Source organism: Leptonychotes weddellii, chromosome 3 (assembly GCF_054177405.1).
Source record: "Leptonychotes weddellii isolate Sample4059 chromosome 3, ASM5417740v2, whole genome shotgun sequence".
NCBI lineage: Eukaryota > Metazoa > Chordata > Mammalia > Carnivora > Phocidae > Leptonychotes > Leptonychotes weddellii.
Window position 1 is genome coordinate 148,596,355 of NC_138371.1, and position 17,932 is coordinate 148,614,286.

Sequence of the window (17,932 nt, forward strand, 5' to 3'; positions counted from 1 at the left end):
AGATAAGAATTTCCTTATTCAGGAATACTTGTGTGTGTGGTATGACTATGACATATGAGATGCATTTTTATTTGTGGTTTATGGGGTCAGTCCTGTTATTCATTGTATTCCCAGGGTTTTAATCCAAGGGGTGGTCAGCCCCTCTGCAGGAAGGCAATGTGGTATGTGTTTGGAGGTTGTCGTGCTCCTCATCAGTGACATCCTCACCTCAGCTACCATTCTGTAGTTGCAATGTCTTCGCTAACCGCTGGGATTTTGACTGAAATACCTAAAAAAGTCATTTTTCTATAAACAAACAAAGAGAATATGGTTTTTTTTTGTTTTTTTTTTTTTGAGAGAGAGAGAATGAGAGACAGAGAGCATGAGAGGGAGGAGGGTCAGAGGGAGAAGCAGACTCCCTGCCCAGCAGGGAGCCCAATGCGGGACTCCATCCCAGGACTCCAGGATCATGACCTGAGCTGAAGGCAGTCGCTTAACCAACTGAGCCACCGAGAATATGTTTTGAATGACCAAACTCAGACTGTGGAATGAACTGCACCTAATTCACTAAGCAGTCAACTTAAGTAAACATGATTTAATTGAGAGTATCCCTGTGATTCAGGCATTAACTTGAAGCATTCTTTATGAAGAAAGTAATAAAATCCTTGGCCAGCAGTCCAAGGGAAATCTTTGTTGTCCCACATAGCTTGTCTGCTGATGTTATCTGCTTCCAGGCCATTGGTTGATCAGATTTCCTTTTCTCTTGCTGAGAATTTTAGAATAAGGGTTTTATGTATTAATTTCTGTGTACTGTCATTAGTGTCTCAGGGTTTACTTTTTAATCACGAGTCTTCATCAAATATGTTTATGTGTTTCTAGTTTACCATTGTAAAAATCCGTGTGATTTTAGAATTTGAGAGAGGCGCTTCTTCAAATGGACGCTTTCTCAAATGACAGCTATATTTATTAGGTTGCAATTTATGTCAGTTGCTAAACTTATTAAAGATACAAGTTATCCTTTTATTGTGATTATTAATTGGAAGAGTGCCTTTTATGGCTCTCCATTAAATGACAACTAGCTTACTTCTAGACATGAGAATCAGTAGTGCTGAATCCTCATCGTAATTGTATACTTGAGAACTTAAGCATCTAAATAATTTATCCTGCATTTCTAGACCTAAGTTTCCCTGGCCTAAAATGTGATTAAGTCTCCTTTTATGGAACCTCCTGGGGGGAAGTAGTGAACTGTAGACCGTATTTTTCAAACTGGAACACACACATCCTGGGAGACTGGTGGTATTCGAAAAAATGCACAGATGCCACATGGTACATCTACAGTGAGAGCTAATTTTAGTTAAAAGGTTTTTCAGAAAAATGCCCTCCTATAGCTCTGCCCTTTTCCCCCTTCCTTCCCAGTGTTCTCGCTTTTGTCATTAGGTAAAAGTTTGAAAGGAATTCGTATAGAAAAAACTGTGGGAAGCTGGAATCCAGATAGACTTGGATTGAATCATGATCCTACTTTGAACCAAGGGTAACTTGTATGATCATGCATATCTCACAGCACCAGTAGATAAAAAGAAAATTTAGGATTCTTTTTTTAAATTTTTTAAAATATTTTTTTTAAAGATTTTATTTATTTGAGAGAGAGAGAGAGAGGGAGAGAGAAAGCACCAAGCAGGGGGAGTGGCAGGCAGAGGGAGAAGCAGACTCCCTGCTCAGCAGGGAGTCTGATGTGGGACTCCATCCCAGGACCCTGAGATCATGACCTGAGCCGAAGGCAGACGCTTAACTGACTGAGCCAACCGGTGCCCTGAAAATTTAGAATTTTTTTTTTTAAGATTTTATTTATTTATTTGACAGAGAGAGAGATAGCGAGAGCAGGAACACAAGCAGGAGGAGTGGGAGAGGGAGAAGCAGGCTTCCTGCAGAGCAGGGAGCCTGATGCGGGGCTTGATCCCAGGACCCTGGGATCATGACCTGAGCTGAAAGCAGACGCTTAATGACTGAGCCACCCAGGTGCCCCTGAAAATTTAGAATTCTTAATGACATATATATTGTATTACTATTTCTTTCACAATAGCACAAGAAATGTAAAACATCAAGAAAAAATCTCCACGAGAAAAATGTGGGACCCAAATTAAAAAAAAAATCACAAAAATTTACTGTAAGACATGAAGAATTTCTTGAGTAAAAGCTTCTTTGAGTACTGTCCCTAGATGGACAGACTGAATATCGTAAATGTCAGCTCTTCCGAAATAATTTTATAGGATTCATGCAATTCTGATAAAAAGTTCCAATAAAATATTTATTTTGGAACTAGAGGAAATAATTTTAAAGTTTATCTGAAAGAAATAAGTGGGTAAGAATAGTTGATAGAATTTCTACAAAGGAAATTAATGAGAGGTGCTTGCACTGGTATTAAAATGTATTATAAAAAGATAGTAATTAGAAGTTTGTTTCTATTGCAAGAAACTAGAGACAGGTTTCTGGAACAAAACAAAACAGACAGCCATGAAGCATTCTAGAATATGTAAGAATTTTATATGTGACAAAAGAAGAATCATATCAATAGGAAAGGGATTCATTCCACCATTACCAGAGTAAATCCATATGTACTAGAGTTTCCGTGTAACAATAAAATATTTTTTAAAAAAAATTTTAAGAAAGCATGCATAAACATTTAATTAATTTCACTTGTCTTATAAATATCCCTCTAGAACTGATTATGTGCCAGATACTCTAATAAGTTTCTGGAAACACAACTGTAGAGAAGATGGTCTTGTTTATTCTCAAGGTATACTGTGTGTGTGTGTGTGTGTGTGTGTGTGTGCGCGCGCGCGCACGCACAGGCGCTCCTGGGGATAGAAGAATAGTCAGTCACACAAACAGGCAGTCTGTTTGGTAAATGTTTTTATGGAGAGATACTCTTCGCTATTTGAACACTTAGTAGGGCCCATAACTCATCCTGGGGAGGTGGGGGGCCAGGTTGCAATGGTGTCACTGAATGCTTCTGGGAGGTTATGTGACCTGAAGAATGAATAGAAGTCTTTCCTGAAAAGAGAGTAAGGGGTGAGGAAAGGCTCAGAACGAAGACTGTTTGGGGCCTAGTGCATAGAGTAAGCAACAGCCTAAAGGTGATAAAATGGATGAAGCCTGCAGGGAATTAGGGTGATTTAGTGTGGCTGAAACTAGAGCTTGAGTGAGGAGTGGGGAGTGGGGAGAGATGAGGCAGGAGGGTGTGGACTTGTAAGCCTTGTTAACAACTTGGCTTTTAGCCTAACGGAAATGGAGCGCCACTGAAAAGTTTTAAGCAAGATGGTAACTCTTTGGCAGAGAATGGGTTAGAAGAGATTAAGTCTAGAGATCAGGAATATATCTAGGAAGCTGTTAAAATAGTAAGCAGATTATGGCAGCTTGAATTGGTAGCTTGAATATGGAAAGAAATACTATAAGAGATATGTAGGAGCAGAGTTGTAGGTCTTGGTGATTGCTTGGATTTTGAGGTCAGAAGGAAATTTCATGCATGGTCTATAGGAATTTTTAAAGAGTCTCAAGAATTCATAAGGGGAAAGATAATTAGAAAAGTGATCGCTGCTGATAATCAGAATTAGAAGGCAAGTGAAAATTGGAAAAGTAAAAATTAATATTACTGATATATGAAGAGAATAAGAAAGCAATAAGAAACACATAATATAAATCAATGGAGAATTCACAAAATAAATAAAATAATGGATACAGTTATGAAAATATGCAATTGAGGTAAAGTGATTCCACTTTCATTTATTAAATTATTAAAGGATTAATAAGTGACAATTCTAAATGCTGGTGAATATATGGACATTTATATGCTGCTGGTACATTATAAGCTGATACAGGGTTTAAGGAAGGAGATTTGACAATAGGGATCAAAAACATTTTAGAAGTTATACCCCTTGGCAAGTAATTTCACTTCTAGGGATCCATCCAAAGAAAATAATCAGAGATGTGGTCAAAGATTTTAGTATGGTTTTGTCGGAAACACCAGAGGAATTACGTTATATTCATAGACACATAAGATGAAATATATTTTAGTTGCAGAAGAAATGATCATTTAATTGTTTTTAATGACATTGAAAAATGTCAATCAGTAGGATCTAATAGGCAAAGAAAACCCTGAAAGAAAATAATGATATAGATGAAAGGTGTCTCATTTTTTTCTTCTTTGTGCTGTCTTTGACTTTTCACATTTTCTTTTGAGCATGTATTACTGATATAATAAAAAAGATGGTACAGTGTAAGACTGGAATAAAGAATGACCTCATGACAGAGCTACTGTGAATATGAAATATGGTAAAGTACTTATGGTAACTAATGGGGTTTTGGCTCATAGTCCATGGTTAAGAATTTGGGTTTTCACTCCTTTAACAAATGTTTTCAGCCAGAACTGAAAATAGCCCATAAAGGGCTCAGGTGATAGATAACTTTTGTTCCATAGCGTTTTTATTAATGAGTATTAGATTAGTGTCTTTTATAGAGTGAAACAGATCATTGTCCCAGAGAGTAGAACTCTTCATGCTAGAATTCGATGCTGTCATTCTGCGGAAAAGATAGGTGGTGAGGGACTCACACTAAAAATAGAACAAACAGAAAATGTTACGGTGGGTACCAGAAAACTGGTAGCATGTAGACATCTGGCTGGCTGAAAGATTTCACTCACACTATGTTCAGAACTCTTTCACTGCCAGTGAGCAACTTTCTCAGTGTTAAGCTCAGACTGTGAGATCGCATGACTAAAGAAATAGCAAATTTCTAACCATCGCAGCAGGCTAAATGAGTTCTTACCAGCCTGGTAATTGTTGGATTTGCTTCTACACTGCGTGTGAAGGCTAAACACAATCCATTAATTTAAATAGACTTGTTAATGTTTGCACTTCATGAAGACCTGTTTGTTTTCTTCTTACATAATATTTCATGTTCTTTTAGGTGGTAATTGGTTGTTTGGTGGTTTGTTTTTATTTATCTTCCAGAAGCTAAGGCTTCTGTTTATTGGTTTGTAATTACTGGGCTCCTCTTACTCTTCTATAGAAAATAGTTTGATAGCATTTGTCCTTTTCCAGTTTCTAGGGGTTTTTCCCAGTTACCAGTGATTTCTGGGAAACAGGGACTAGTGGGTATGGCCCTATCATTGGGCCATGAAACCATCCAGACTTTCATACACAAAGGTGAATGCCACCAGGGCATGTACATCTGCCAGTTTTTAGCCATTTCTTTTTTTTTTTGCTGTATTTATTTCCTTATTCTACATTAGCTTTTTAATACTTTCCATCACTATAGTGATGTCCCTTAGGCGAGTATTCACATTTGTTCTTTTTCATGAAGATATCAGTTTACCTAAGTAGATTAGAAACTTGGTAAATTGGAAGATTTTGGAGCAGTTAAAATAACCAATTATGACTCAATGCTGATCTCATTATACTTCGGTAAAATGATCCAAGAAAGCCTGCTCCAATCTCGCTCTCGGTTGAGATCCATCAGGGATCCACAGTGGAGGAAATGTCATTCTTCTCACCCCTTCCTTTTAGCCTGTCACTTTCCACCTGCCAGCCCCGTTTTGTTTCCTGGGCTTCTGGGGACAGGACCTTTTTGCCAGGTTGAATCCCAACTGTGCATCAGCTATGTAGCCTCAGGCAAACTATTCATCCTAAAACTTCTTTCCCGAAACAACTAATTTCACTCACTGCCCACATTTCCAACTCCTGCCCCACCTTCTGAAAAAAGACTCTGGCTTCATTGAAGTCATTCATCACAAAGTTTCACTTAGGTGTAGAATGAGGATGATAATAGCATCAACCTTAAAGCCTTGTGTGTGTGGGTCTTAAATGAGATAATATATATAAAATCGGAGCTCCATACAGCTAACACTATCACATTACCCAAATACCAGCAGTCAGATTGATTTTTCCTTATTTTTTTTTACTCCTTTCTTCTCTCATCGTCTATTTTGTCAGCCTATTTTCCTCTTTCCTGTCTCACTTTTCCTATTCTCTTTCCTCTATGCAACACCCCATTCCAGTTTATTTGCTCACCCAATCTTTCTGAAGAGAAAGTTAGCAGTGTGGTAAGGCCCTTGTTAGGTCAGCCAAGAGGCATTTTGTCCTTGTGCGGGAAGGGAAGAGTGAGATCTAGGCTTTTTGTCAAGAAGACCCAAATGATGAAGGAAAAGACTGTAGCTTAGTTAGGAGGTGGGTCCAGGAAATTTTTAGAGTTGGGACAGGAGGCGATGGAACTGAGATTGGGTATAACCTAATGGATCTAAGGGCTCTTAGGAAAGTGCTATTATTACAAATAGAAAACACTGAAGGAAATTGAGAAAGACCGTAAGGAGATGAAGGGAAACCGAAATTTAAGAAATAGGAGATGTTTGGCAGTTTCAAATACACCACAGAGAACTAAGAAACTTGACTGCTTTTGTGATTCAGATCTTAAGCAGAGTGATTTCATCTAAAACCTAAAGACAGCTGTCTTCGTGTGTAGGCTGTAGGCATGGGGTAAAAACCAGCTCTTTCTGGTGGAAACGAAAGATGGGCCAGAAGTTGAAAAGTTTTTTTCCTCTATCTTTATTGATTTGATGTCATGATTTCACATCAGAATTTTCAACTTATGCATTCGATGCTTTAAAGGGAAAGACTTTTGTAGTTTTGTCCAGTATAATAGAGGAAGACAGCTTTCCCACATCTTTTCCCATAAAAATTCCACATTTAATGGCTGGTTATCTGCCATTGTTAAGCATATGCACTCATAACAGCTTTTTGAGAAGCTGATGTTAGAGTCTATCTTTCTCCTGAGAATTTAAAAACTTAATTGGAATGAAACTCAAGGGCAGCACTTAGAAATAAGTCTAACTGGCTGAACTGAAGCTACTAAGGTCTCATTATGAGACACTTTATAGACACATACAGACACAGAAGTGTCTGAGTAGGTTTGAAACTCAGGATAACCTCAGTCTCTGAAATAAGTAATTTCTTTTAAAAACTCCATAAAAATAAAATTTGGCTGCATATATTTTTGACACTATCAATTTTAGAGGTTTATTATCTCTGGTTCACTCGACAAAAGGATACTTAATTAGTATTTAATTAATATTAATTAGTAATAAGGATTATTCACAGATATGTTGTTGATCCATTTTAATAACAGTACAAGAAATATCCATATATAAAAAATATTGCTTTATATTCTGGGCAAGATGGAAAGAGTTCCATTGCAATAAACTTTCTGAGGCATGAAAGGTGGATGAGACAGGGGCTTGCACCTTAGAGGTTTTAGATCGGAGCTTCTAGGAATGGTTCTGGGCCACCAAATGGGCTGATGTGGGGAGATGGTTAGGGTGACATGGCCAATGGGTCCTAAGGAGGACAAGGAGAAGGTGGGGATGAGGGAGATTGTGTGGGAGGTATAAGAGGAACACATGCAGGGCACCTGGGTGCCTCAGTCACTTGAGCGGCCAACTCTCGGTTTCTGCTCGGGTTGTGATTTGGGATCATGGCATCAAGCTGTACTCAGCATGGAGTCTGCTTGTCTGTCCCTCTCCCTCTGCTCCTCCCCCCACCCCTGCTCTTATGCATGCTTTCAAACAAATAAATGAACAAACAAACAAATAAATAAAATCTTTAAAAATAGGGACACATGTAGATTTAATGAGAAAAATTTATTTTCTCCCAATATTAGTCACTTTCATAAGAAAAAAACTCTTGCATACTTATTAAACTATTATCACCTGAAAATGGAATATATTACATGTTCCTTTCTCATTACTTTGTGTCAATGGACAGCCTGGGGCTAAGAAAGAGTATAAAACATTATCAAGTTATCTAGCAAGGAGATAGATCCGGGGAAGGAGTCTGGTCAGCAATAGTCCCAGGTTACTCATGGCTTCAGTGTAGATGCAACAGGAGTGAGGCTCGAGGCTGAGCTGTCCAGAGATGTTGGAACAGCCATTCATTACTGCTGGTCTTCCCAGCTCCTCTTCCATTATCTTCCATTTTTCAGAACTCCAGGGCATTTCCTTGAGTGTCTGGTGTTGGTTATATCACATGGTACTTTGAGTGACATGTAGTACCATGTACTCAAAAGAGCCTTGGCGTTGCTGTCATCTGGACCTAATTACAGTTCCTGGTTCCGCCACTTACTGTGTGACCTTGGGCAAGTTGCTTAACCTCTCTGAGTTTTGGATTCCTATAATTAGAGATAATAGTACTCATTTGGAAGGATTAAATAAAATAACATTCATAAAGCATGTGGCACAATCTGAAGCAATAATAGGGACTCAACAAGTGATCCTTCTTGCTAGGAACATTGAACACATAGACATATTGCAAGGAATAGTGGTTTACTAATAAAGAGTCACTGATATCTTTTTAAAAAATTTTATTTATTTATTAGAGAGAGAGCACAAGCGGGGGAGGGGTGCAGAGGGAGAGGGAGAAACAGAGTCCTCACTGAGCAGGGAGCCTGATGTGAAACTCCATCCCAGGACCCCGAGATCATGACCTGAGTCAAAGGCAGACACATAGCTGACTGAGCCACCCAGGCGCCCCAAGAGTTACTGATATTTTGTAGACCACCATGGGCTTTTTACACCTTACACCTTCTATTTGCTCCACAGTGGCCTCATAACAGGTGGTAGGAAGAGCATTAAGCTTGTGTAATAAAAATATGGAAAACAATCTTCTGAACAAACTAGGAGGTTTATTTTTTTTCTTGCAAGCAGAAGTCAAGAGATAGATAATCCAGGGCTATTGTGGCAGCTTTGTGATACTGTCAAAGCACCAGCCTCCTTCAACTTCCTGCTCTGCTATTCTTAGTATGTGACTTCAGTCTTCATGGTTAGTCCCTGGCCCCAAGATGGCTGTTCCTACCTTCTGCATACATCCTAATTTGAGAGAAGAGGGAGGGTGAAGCACAAAAGGCTAAGTTCTTCCTGGGGAGTTTCATGAAAGAGGCAACAAGATAGAACTGGGTGTCCTAGAGAAAGCAAGTGGGTTTGTTGGAAACTTTCCTCGAAAGTATTACAGAGACTCTGGGGTGGAGCCAGAGAGGTGTTTACAGGACAGCTGAGGCTAGTCATTGTCAGGTAGAATGAGTTTAAGGGCCATGAGCTTCATGGTTTCTTATCTCACTTGACTCCATTTAACTAGGACTTCTGGAGAATGCCTAGCTACGGAAAGCATGAAAATGTCAGACCCTCTAGCAGAATGTTGGATCTGATTAGAGCCATTCTCTAAATATAAGGTAAAGAGGAGATACTTGCTTTTCTCTGTACAACTTTGCAGAAAGTGTGGGAGTCCCTGGCATAGAGGAAAAAATGATGAGCCTCCAGCTAGAAAGCTTCAGGTTGAGTCCCAGCTTTGCCACTCATTAGCTACTCGAGCTGAGTCTTTGCTTCTGTCTCTGCAAGGTAGGGATTGTATCACTCTAATTTTTTTTTTAACTGAGGTATAGTTGTCATACAATGTTATATTACTTTCAGGTATAGAACATAGTGATTTTGACAATTCTTTGTATTAGGGCTCGCTATGGTAAGTGCCATCACCATCTGTCATCATACAATGTTGTTACAATATTATGGACAAAATTCCTATGCTGTACCTTTCATCTTAAGGACTTATTATTTATTTTATAACTGGAAGTTTGTACTTCTTATTCGCCTTCACTTATTTTGTCCATCCCTCCACCCCCTCCCTTCTGGCAACCACCAGTTTGTTCTCTGTGTTTATGAGTCTGTTTCTGTTTTGTTTGTTTTGTTTTTTTAGATTCCACATGTAAGTGAAATCATATGGTATTTGTCTTTCTCTCTGACTTATTTCACTTAGCATAATACCCTCTAGGTCCTTCCATATTGTCGTGGAATTATATCACTCTTAAATGTTTTTGTGGAAACCAAATGAGATAAATTATAAATTACTATAAGATCATCTAAAGTATTATTCTTGTCTGAATGCTCCTCCTTACCCAGCAGAACTTAAAGGGGCAGCAGAAGCCTTGCTTGGGAGGAGAATTGAGGTGGGATGTGGGTAGAATAGCAAAGAAAATCTAAAAAACAACATCCATGTAGAATCATACACATGTGGTCTTTTATGTCTGACTTCTCTCATTAACATACGTCAAGCTTCATTCATGTTGTAGTATGTATCAAAACATCATTTTTTAAAAACTGCCGAGTAAAATGTGTGAGTATAGCACTTTCATGTTGTATCCCACATGCTCTGTGCCCATTCATCCATCCGTGGATATTTGTGTTGTTTCCACTTTTTGGCTGTTTTGAATAATGCTGCTATGACCGTCCCTGTACAAGTTTTTGCATAGACATCTGTCCATAACTAAGAGAATATCAGAGAGCACACAGAGAAGCCTGCTCTGTGAGGGCTTGTCTGCTGCAGACGCTGTCCGGGTTCTCATCTTGCCAGGCACTGGGGGCAGAGCTCATGGCACTTCCAAAGCCTGAGATGTCAGGAGTCAGGTGGGGACCGCAGGGTCTCCCTTTCCTCTCACCGTAATGTCAGGGTACTGGTCCAGTCTTGCAATGACTCAGGATGAGCTTTATTGCCGGTTGCCATGGAAAGAGGTGGTTTTGGTTTAGAAGGCAGTTTCTGCCTCTTCCCACCTTAGGTGTGTTGCATCCTCTCCCTGAACTTCAGGTGTCTTGTCTGGGAGGTGGAGGTAATAATAGGTACCTCACAGAGTGTAGGATGAGGATGAGACAATGTCTGGGGGGCACCCCATTCAGAGCAGGTGCTATTGTGGCCCCCGGGCAGTAGGACAGTTGAAGACACAGAGGGCACAAGTCAGAGACAGCATGACACAGAGCCCTTTGAATGACCTAGTTTAGGAATATTTAAATCACTTTTCCCATAAGTACTCTATTTATTTGCTAGGGCTACCATAACAAAATACCACAGACCAGTTGACTTAAACAACAGAAATGTATTGTTTCACAATTCTGGAGGCTAGAAGTCCAAGATTGGGGTGCTGTCAGGTTCGCTTTCTCCTGTGGCCTCTCTCTGTGTCTTGCAGATGGCCACTTTCTGTGTCCTCAAATGGCCTTTTCTCTGTGCACATATATCCCCGGTGTCTCTTTGTGTGTCCAAAATTCCTCCTCTTGTATGTTCATGAGATAGGTTGGATGAGGACTTACCTAATGGCCTCATTCTAACTTAATCATCTCTTTAAAGGCTCTGTCTCCAAATACAGTAATATCTTTAGGTACTGGGTACTGGGCTTCGACATATAAACTTTGGGGAAGATATATTCAGCCCATAATAAGCACCTAAGGAGCATCTACTCTGTTCTAGGCATGGGAAATATAGAAGGGAAAGACTTAGGTCTTGCCCCTGGGACACTCAGTCTTTTGGGAGAGATAGACAAATAGACAATTATAAAAATGCCTTTCTCCATTTACTTTGCCCTGTGTCTTACGTGTAATTTTCAGTCTTTGCAAATGAATCATCAAATATACATTCAGCGTTTTGCCCACTGCAGAATCTCAGTTCAATCAGCTATGAACTCTCCAGGTCTTCACCAACTCAGGAAGAGAATTTATCAGAGCCCATTGAGAAACAGGAGAAGGTTAACCAAGAGCCCAGATAAGCTGGGCCAGACGGAGGGGAAATGAACAAATAGTTGAGATTGAAATTTGTCTTCACATGCCTCTTTTCCACCCCTTTCTGCCAAATTTTAGTGACCTTCAAACACGGCCAGCCAGAGGCTGCCCACACTGCATGCCCAGTGTCCCAAATTTAAGGCTGTTCCATCCCCTCCCCACACACAACCACACCTGCCTTATGTCTTTGTTCTCTAATTTCCAAGATGATAGAGGCATGAGGCTAAAAACTGAGCACTTTCATGGGGCGCCTGGGTGGCTCAGTTGGTTAAGCATCTGCCTTCAGCTCAGGTCATGATCCTGGGGTCCTGGGATGGAGCCCCACATTGGGGGAGCTCCCTTTCAGCAGGGTGTGTGCTTCTCCCTCTCCCTCTGCCCCACCCCGCTCATGTTCTGTCTCAAATAAATAAAATATTTTAAAAATTTGAGTACTTTCAGTGTGTCGGGCAATAATCAGACACTTTACAAATGTCATCTAATTTGATCTTCAAAACAGCTGTTTCACCTCATTTGATAGATGAGGGAGCTGAACTACAACACACTCAAGGTAACAGTAAATAGCATCCTTTAAATGCAGATCTTTCTAACTTCACTAAGACCCTCAGACTCTCAGCTATTAGTGATGTGAACAGCTGTTGATCTCTGTGACGATAATGCCATGATTGACTAAATTGGTGGTTAGTCTTAGGTTGGGTTCCTAGAAGCAGTGCCTGAGAGGAATGTGGGTGCCTGTGACTTACTGAGGGTAGGCTCTCAGGAGGAAGGAGAAAGGGAAGCAGGGAGTAGAGGCAGGGGGAAGGGCTGAGCAAGGATATGCTCTCTGTTAGTCTAGCTTCGGCCTGATCCCATAGTGACCTCTGAAGCATAAATCACCTGCAGAACTGGCTCTACCTTGAGGCAAACGGTCATTTTTGCCCTGGGTCATTCTACCATTGGCTGTAAGTTGTAGCGTGTGGGGAGGGTGTGTAACCAGGTAGCCCCACCAGGAGTCATGAGCCCATAGTGCCAACCCTGAGATAGGTAGAGGGGACCTGGTCTGGGCACCAGCACATTCCACTTCTCACCTACACTAGGGTTGGGGTATGGACATTCTAAAAGAAGGCCCCAAGGAAAACGATGATGTCATCCAAAGGAATGTGTCTTTACCACTTCAGGTCCTACGGCAAGTTATTGTAGGAGATACTTTTGCATCAGAAGGTGAGAGACAGGGGCTTTTAGAACCCCTGAGTTAAACCTATGAACAGCTGCCTGATAGTATGGTCTTAAATTGGAATAGCACTTATAGTTTAACGATTGATGTTTGTGTACGTTATTCATTTAATCATCACAAACCTATGATGGCAGGTTTCATTAGCCCATTTTACAGGGAGATTATGTGGTTCAATTACAGAAATTTTTTTTTAAGGTTTTATTTATTTTTTTTTGAGAGAGAGAGAGAGTGCATGTGTACAAGCATGGGGGAGGGGCTGGGAGAGAGGGAGAAGCAGACTCCCCACTGAGCAGGGAGGCCCACCTCTGGATCATGACTTGAGCCCCTGAGCCGAAGGCAGATGCTTAACCTACTGAGCCACCCAGGTGCCCCTCAATTACAGAACTTTGATGTGATAAGGCTGGGCCTACGACTTGCCTCTGACTTGAGATCTAATGTCCCTCCTTCATTTCATCCATTGTACCGTTGGATGGATTCTGCAAAAACCCTCATGCCCCACCTAGGGGACCAGCCATCCCCATTTGCTCAGGACTTTTTCAGTTTTAAAACTGAAAATCCCACATTCAGGGAAACCCAGGGCCAACTTAACCATTAAACAGAAATAGCAGTGCCTAGGGCCTATGATACCTTTAGAGCCCTACAAAAAGGTTCTAATTTTAATACCTTTTAACAATGGAAGAAAACATATGAATATTATAATAATAATGAAAGTATGCTAATTAAGCCAGCCTGGATAACTTTTCATCTTTATATTAACAACTCTAAATATACTTTTTAACTGTGTGGGCATGTGCGTGCATGCGTGTGTGTGTGTGTGTGTGTGTGTGTGTGTCTGTGTCTGTGTCTCTGTGTGAATGTGAAGGAAGAAGCCTATGAAAGCAAAAGTGCCTAGGACTCACAAAGTCATAATGCAGCCCTGAGTTCACTTTGGCTTCCCCAGAGGCACTCTGCGTATTGTGCTGTGAATTCCATGTCTCTGTCTCCCTACTGACCTGACCAGACATTTCTCTTACTCATCTTTTTGTCTCCAGCTCCTGGCTTAGTGCCCAGCACACTATACACACCCAATGCCTATTTATTGATTGAATAAATGAGTTAATTGATGGCCTCATTCAGCCGATTGCTTGATAACACTGGGGACATTCACTGCTCTTGGCCTCAATTTCTACATCTGTAAAATAAATACATTGGAATAGAACTCTCAGGTTCTTAGGGGGCACTTGATGTCATATATTTGTGATACCAGGTCATGGGACTTTCTTAATGTCATTGAAAAATGTCAATTATCATATGGTTTCACTTATTTGTGGAACATAAGGAATAGCATGGAGGATATTAGGAGAAGCAAGGGAAAAATGAAGGGGGGGGAATCAGAGGGAGAGATGAACCTTGAGAGACTACGGACTCTGAGAAACAAACTGAGGATTTTAGAGGGGAGGGAGTGAGAGGATGGGTTAGCCCGGTGATGGGTATTAAAGAGGGCACATACTGCACCTGGAGCATGGGTGTTATATGAAAACAATGAATCGTGGATCACTACATCAAAAACTAATGATGTATTGTATGGTGACTAACATAACATAATAAAATTAAATTAAAAAAAAGAAAAATGTCATTACCAATGAAAGAATCACTTGTAAATTCTTAGAGTCATTGTTGTGTTTTTTCCCCTCCAAATTTTTCTTTTAGATCCTTACTGGAAGGCAGCATGTCCAATTCTACCTTGCGAAAAATGTCTCCCACAGGAAATGGTAATGTAGATAATATTTTCATTACTCAGAAAACTTAAAAATCTGAGAAAAACAGCTCATAGCTCTTAATTCTTTTATATAGATATAGAATGCTTAGAAGCAACTGCCAACGTTAGGCTTAAGGAAAAAGTAGGAGTGCTATAGCTTTTATTCATGTAATTGCAATGCAAAGATTTTTTAAAAAATCAATAAAAATGTTCTTTTGTGTGTGGGACATCCTGTGCTTCTGACTCCCCTGAGATTAAAGAATTCAGTTACTTATAATCAAAAGCACCAGAACTTCTTGACTATCTTTACTAGGTACTTGTAAAGCAGTCTTGTGTGTACTTCTTTTTTTTTTTTTCTCTCTTGTATGTACTTCTGAAGCATATATTTTTTTTAAATAAAATGGTCAACCACCAAACCATGCCTTGGTTTATCCCACGCCTGTGGTTCTGTATTCCCGGGTGCCATACAGGACCTCATGAGCTGTCCCGGCAGTTTCACTTGGCACCTGAGCAGTTTTATATGTTATCTCTGGGGTATGGGATTTTTCTCTCTTACCAGCGCATCCTATTTTGAAACAGTGCTGAACTTGTCAGCCTACAAGGTGGATGCTGGCCAATCAGATGTGCCTCTCAAGACACCCAGGTTAACAACTCACACTTGACCCCATGAGATTGCATCTCCCAGTTTGTTTGTTTTTTTTCATTTTTTCTGTTGATAGATATGAAGAGTACCACTCAGGGGACCACATTGAGGCAACAGGGTTTTCATGAGGTGAACAAAAGAAGGACTTTCTTACAAGACAACAGCTGGATAAAGAAATGTCCCAAAGAAGAAAAGTAAGAGGGTGTGGAGAGGGTGGGTGGGTGGACGAGTAGAAAGAGCTATTCGCTAGCTGGGAAGCTAGTGGCCATCTGGAAAGCAGGTGCTTTCCTTAAAACACTTTGTTGCATGGCCTAATGTTTGGTAAGATTTAAGATTTTCATTGGTTTTAAGATTTTCAAGAATATTTCTACCATTTTTATTATCCATGTAATGAAGAGCATGCGAGTCATTAGGGAGAAAAAGCAGAGTTTCATTGTTACAACTAGAATGGACATTTGTGTCTTTTTGATAAACTGAAAAGAACATGACTTAACAGTTTCCTAAAAGGTAATATTTAATCCACAGTAGGGAGACTCCTCATGCATGTTCATCATGTCAGTTGAAATAAACAAATAATAGTATGATTCCTAATTTACAAATTTAATAATAATTTATCTAAAATTTCTATATGTGCAAGTGAAATCAATACATTCTCACCTCATTTTAGTCACAGTGGTCATATATCTCTAAGTATTGGGTGGGTGCTAAATGTGGTATTACTTTGCAAGGGAAAACATTTACCCTCAAGAACATTTTGTCTGTTTTGAGCATTGCTTCTACTAGCTCTATGTTATAGATCTGAAAACTACAATTGTAGGCATATTGCCTCATGGCCAACATAGATTTATAATAGACATTTGTCTAGCCCAGATATATTTATGATAAATTACATATATACATATGCATATTTTTTTAAAGATTTTATTTATTTATTTGACAGAGAGAGAGACAGCGAGAGAGGGAACACAAGCAGGGGGAGTGGGAGAGGGAGAAGCAGGCTTCCTGCTGAGCAGGAGCCCGATGCGGGGCTCGATCCCAGGACCTTGGGGTCATGACCTGAGCCGAAGGCAGATGCTTAACAACTGAGCCACCCAGGCGCCCCAATATGCATATGTTTTTTGATTCCCTCTTCTGTACAGGTACATACTTTACATATAAGGCATCTTTAAATCTCACAAATCACACAAGGTAGGTATTACATCCTCTATTTTATAGAAGAGGGATCTGAGGTTCAGAAAAGTTAAGTAACTTGTCCAATCCACACAGCTATTAAGTGATGGAGTTGAAATTTTAACATGACCCATTGTCTATTACACCAACGGTTCTCATTCAGGGGCAGTTTTATCCCCAGGGGATGTTTGGTAAGATCTGGAGACATGCCTGGGTATCAAAATTAGGGAGTACTCCTGACATCTAGTGGGTAGAGGCCATGGATGCTGCTAAACATCCTACAATGCACAGGGCACTCCCCACGATACAAAATTATCAAGCCCATAGTCTCATAGTGCTGAAGTTGAGAAGCTCTACATTACAGGATACTTACTCTCAACTAAGCAGGATACTTACTACTAAAGTACCCATATATAGTTATTTGAGGAACATATTTATAAGTGTTAAATAAAGATGTCTATTAATTTCTGTTATTAAATCTTATTATTTTAAGGGAATATAGAGGTATTTAGGGACTCACATTGACTTTGGGAGTTAACATTCTTGGACAATCATCATTTCCTTTAGTAACACACATTTACTACTTCTGTCAGAGCCCTAATATGGCACTTCTATTTTTCTATAGTGGTTGAGTGATGTCAAATGTGAATCATAAATTCTGTGTTGCAAATATTTGCACAGATGGGTGAGGATAGAGATGTCTAAGACAAATTATAATTGGTAGGAATGATGGTTTTATGCCAGGCATGCCTCCTTTATAAAGACCCAGGGAAGCCAGTTTGGATGGCATGGCAGCTGTTGAATGAAGGGAAAATGGGCTCCAATGTTTCCCCCACTCCTACTGGCCCAGGTCTGGGCTGTGTGTTATGATTCTTCTTCAGGTCAGAATGCATCTGGTGTCTGCTACTCTCTCACAAGTTTAGGGAACTGGATACCAAGAGAGATGGAAAAGTTCTCTTGGGATTTTTGAGGGTGTAAATTTGCTGGAATTGTTTCAGTTTCACTGTTCATCTTTCTTTTTAATTATCTACCACAGTTTCTTGTATAGCTTTATTATAAATAGTTCCAGAGTGTTGAGTAACATTAGGGGAGCAGAACCAGGAGCAATGTGGTATTTCGGGTTTGGTTGGGTTGACATGAAAAAGGTTCAGGTACTTGGTTCAAGGCCAAAAGCTCTACTACATGTTTTGACATTTCCTAGTTGCCTGTACTTTCAGGTCTGCTGTACAAAGTAAGAAAGACATTGTTTGGGATTTTATGTATGAAGGTCTATGTATGTAGAAAGGGTTATGTATGAAGGGTTAACTAGGAGGAAAAGCAAAGGTTTGAAATAAAAAGATCTGGGTCCCAGATCCATGCCTGTCACTTACTAACCTTTTGGTCTTAGGAAATCTCTGATTTTTTTCTCTGATCATTTCAAAATCTCTGATCAATTTCTTCTTCTGTGAATTGGGTATGACAAGGTCTTCTTTGCCTAAGTCATAGGATTATTTTAAGGACCAAACAGTTCTCATGGTTCAAAAATGGGACAAATATCCTGTGAATGATCCACCT

General features: G+C 39.9%; 1 protein-coding gene across 7 annotated transcripts in view; it reads left to right on the forward strand.

Annotated features, from left to right (window-relative positions):
- SCEL (sciellin) overlaps positions 1-17,932 on the forward strand; it is a 732,032-nt gene that overhangs the window by 626,964 nt on the left and 87,136 nt on the right. For 6 of the 7 annotated variants that reach the window (XM_081815076.1, XM_081815074.1, XM_081815071.1 and 3 more), the window contains 2 exons: positions 14,517-14,578; positions 15,285-15,402. In XM_081815076.1, coding sequence (XP_081671202.1) covers positions 14,536-14,578; positions 15,285-15,402 — 161 coding nt within the window. In that variant the 5' untranslated portion in view covers positions 14,517-14,535. Of the gene's footprint in view, positions 1-9,185; positions 9,250-14,516; positions 14,579-15,284; positions 15,403-17,932 lie in introns of those variants that run through there. The other variant, XM_081815077.1, reaches the window with a different exon arrangement.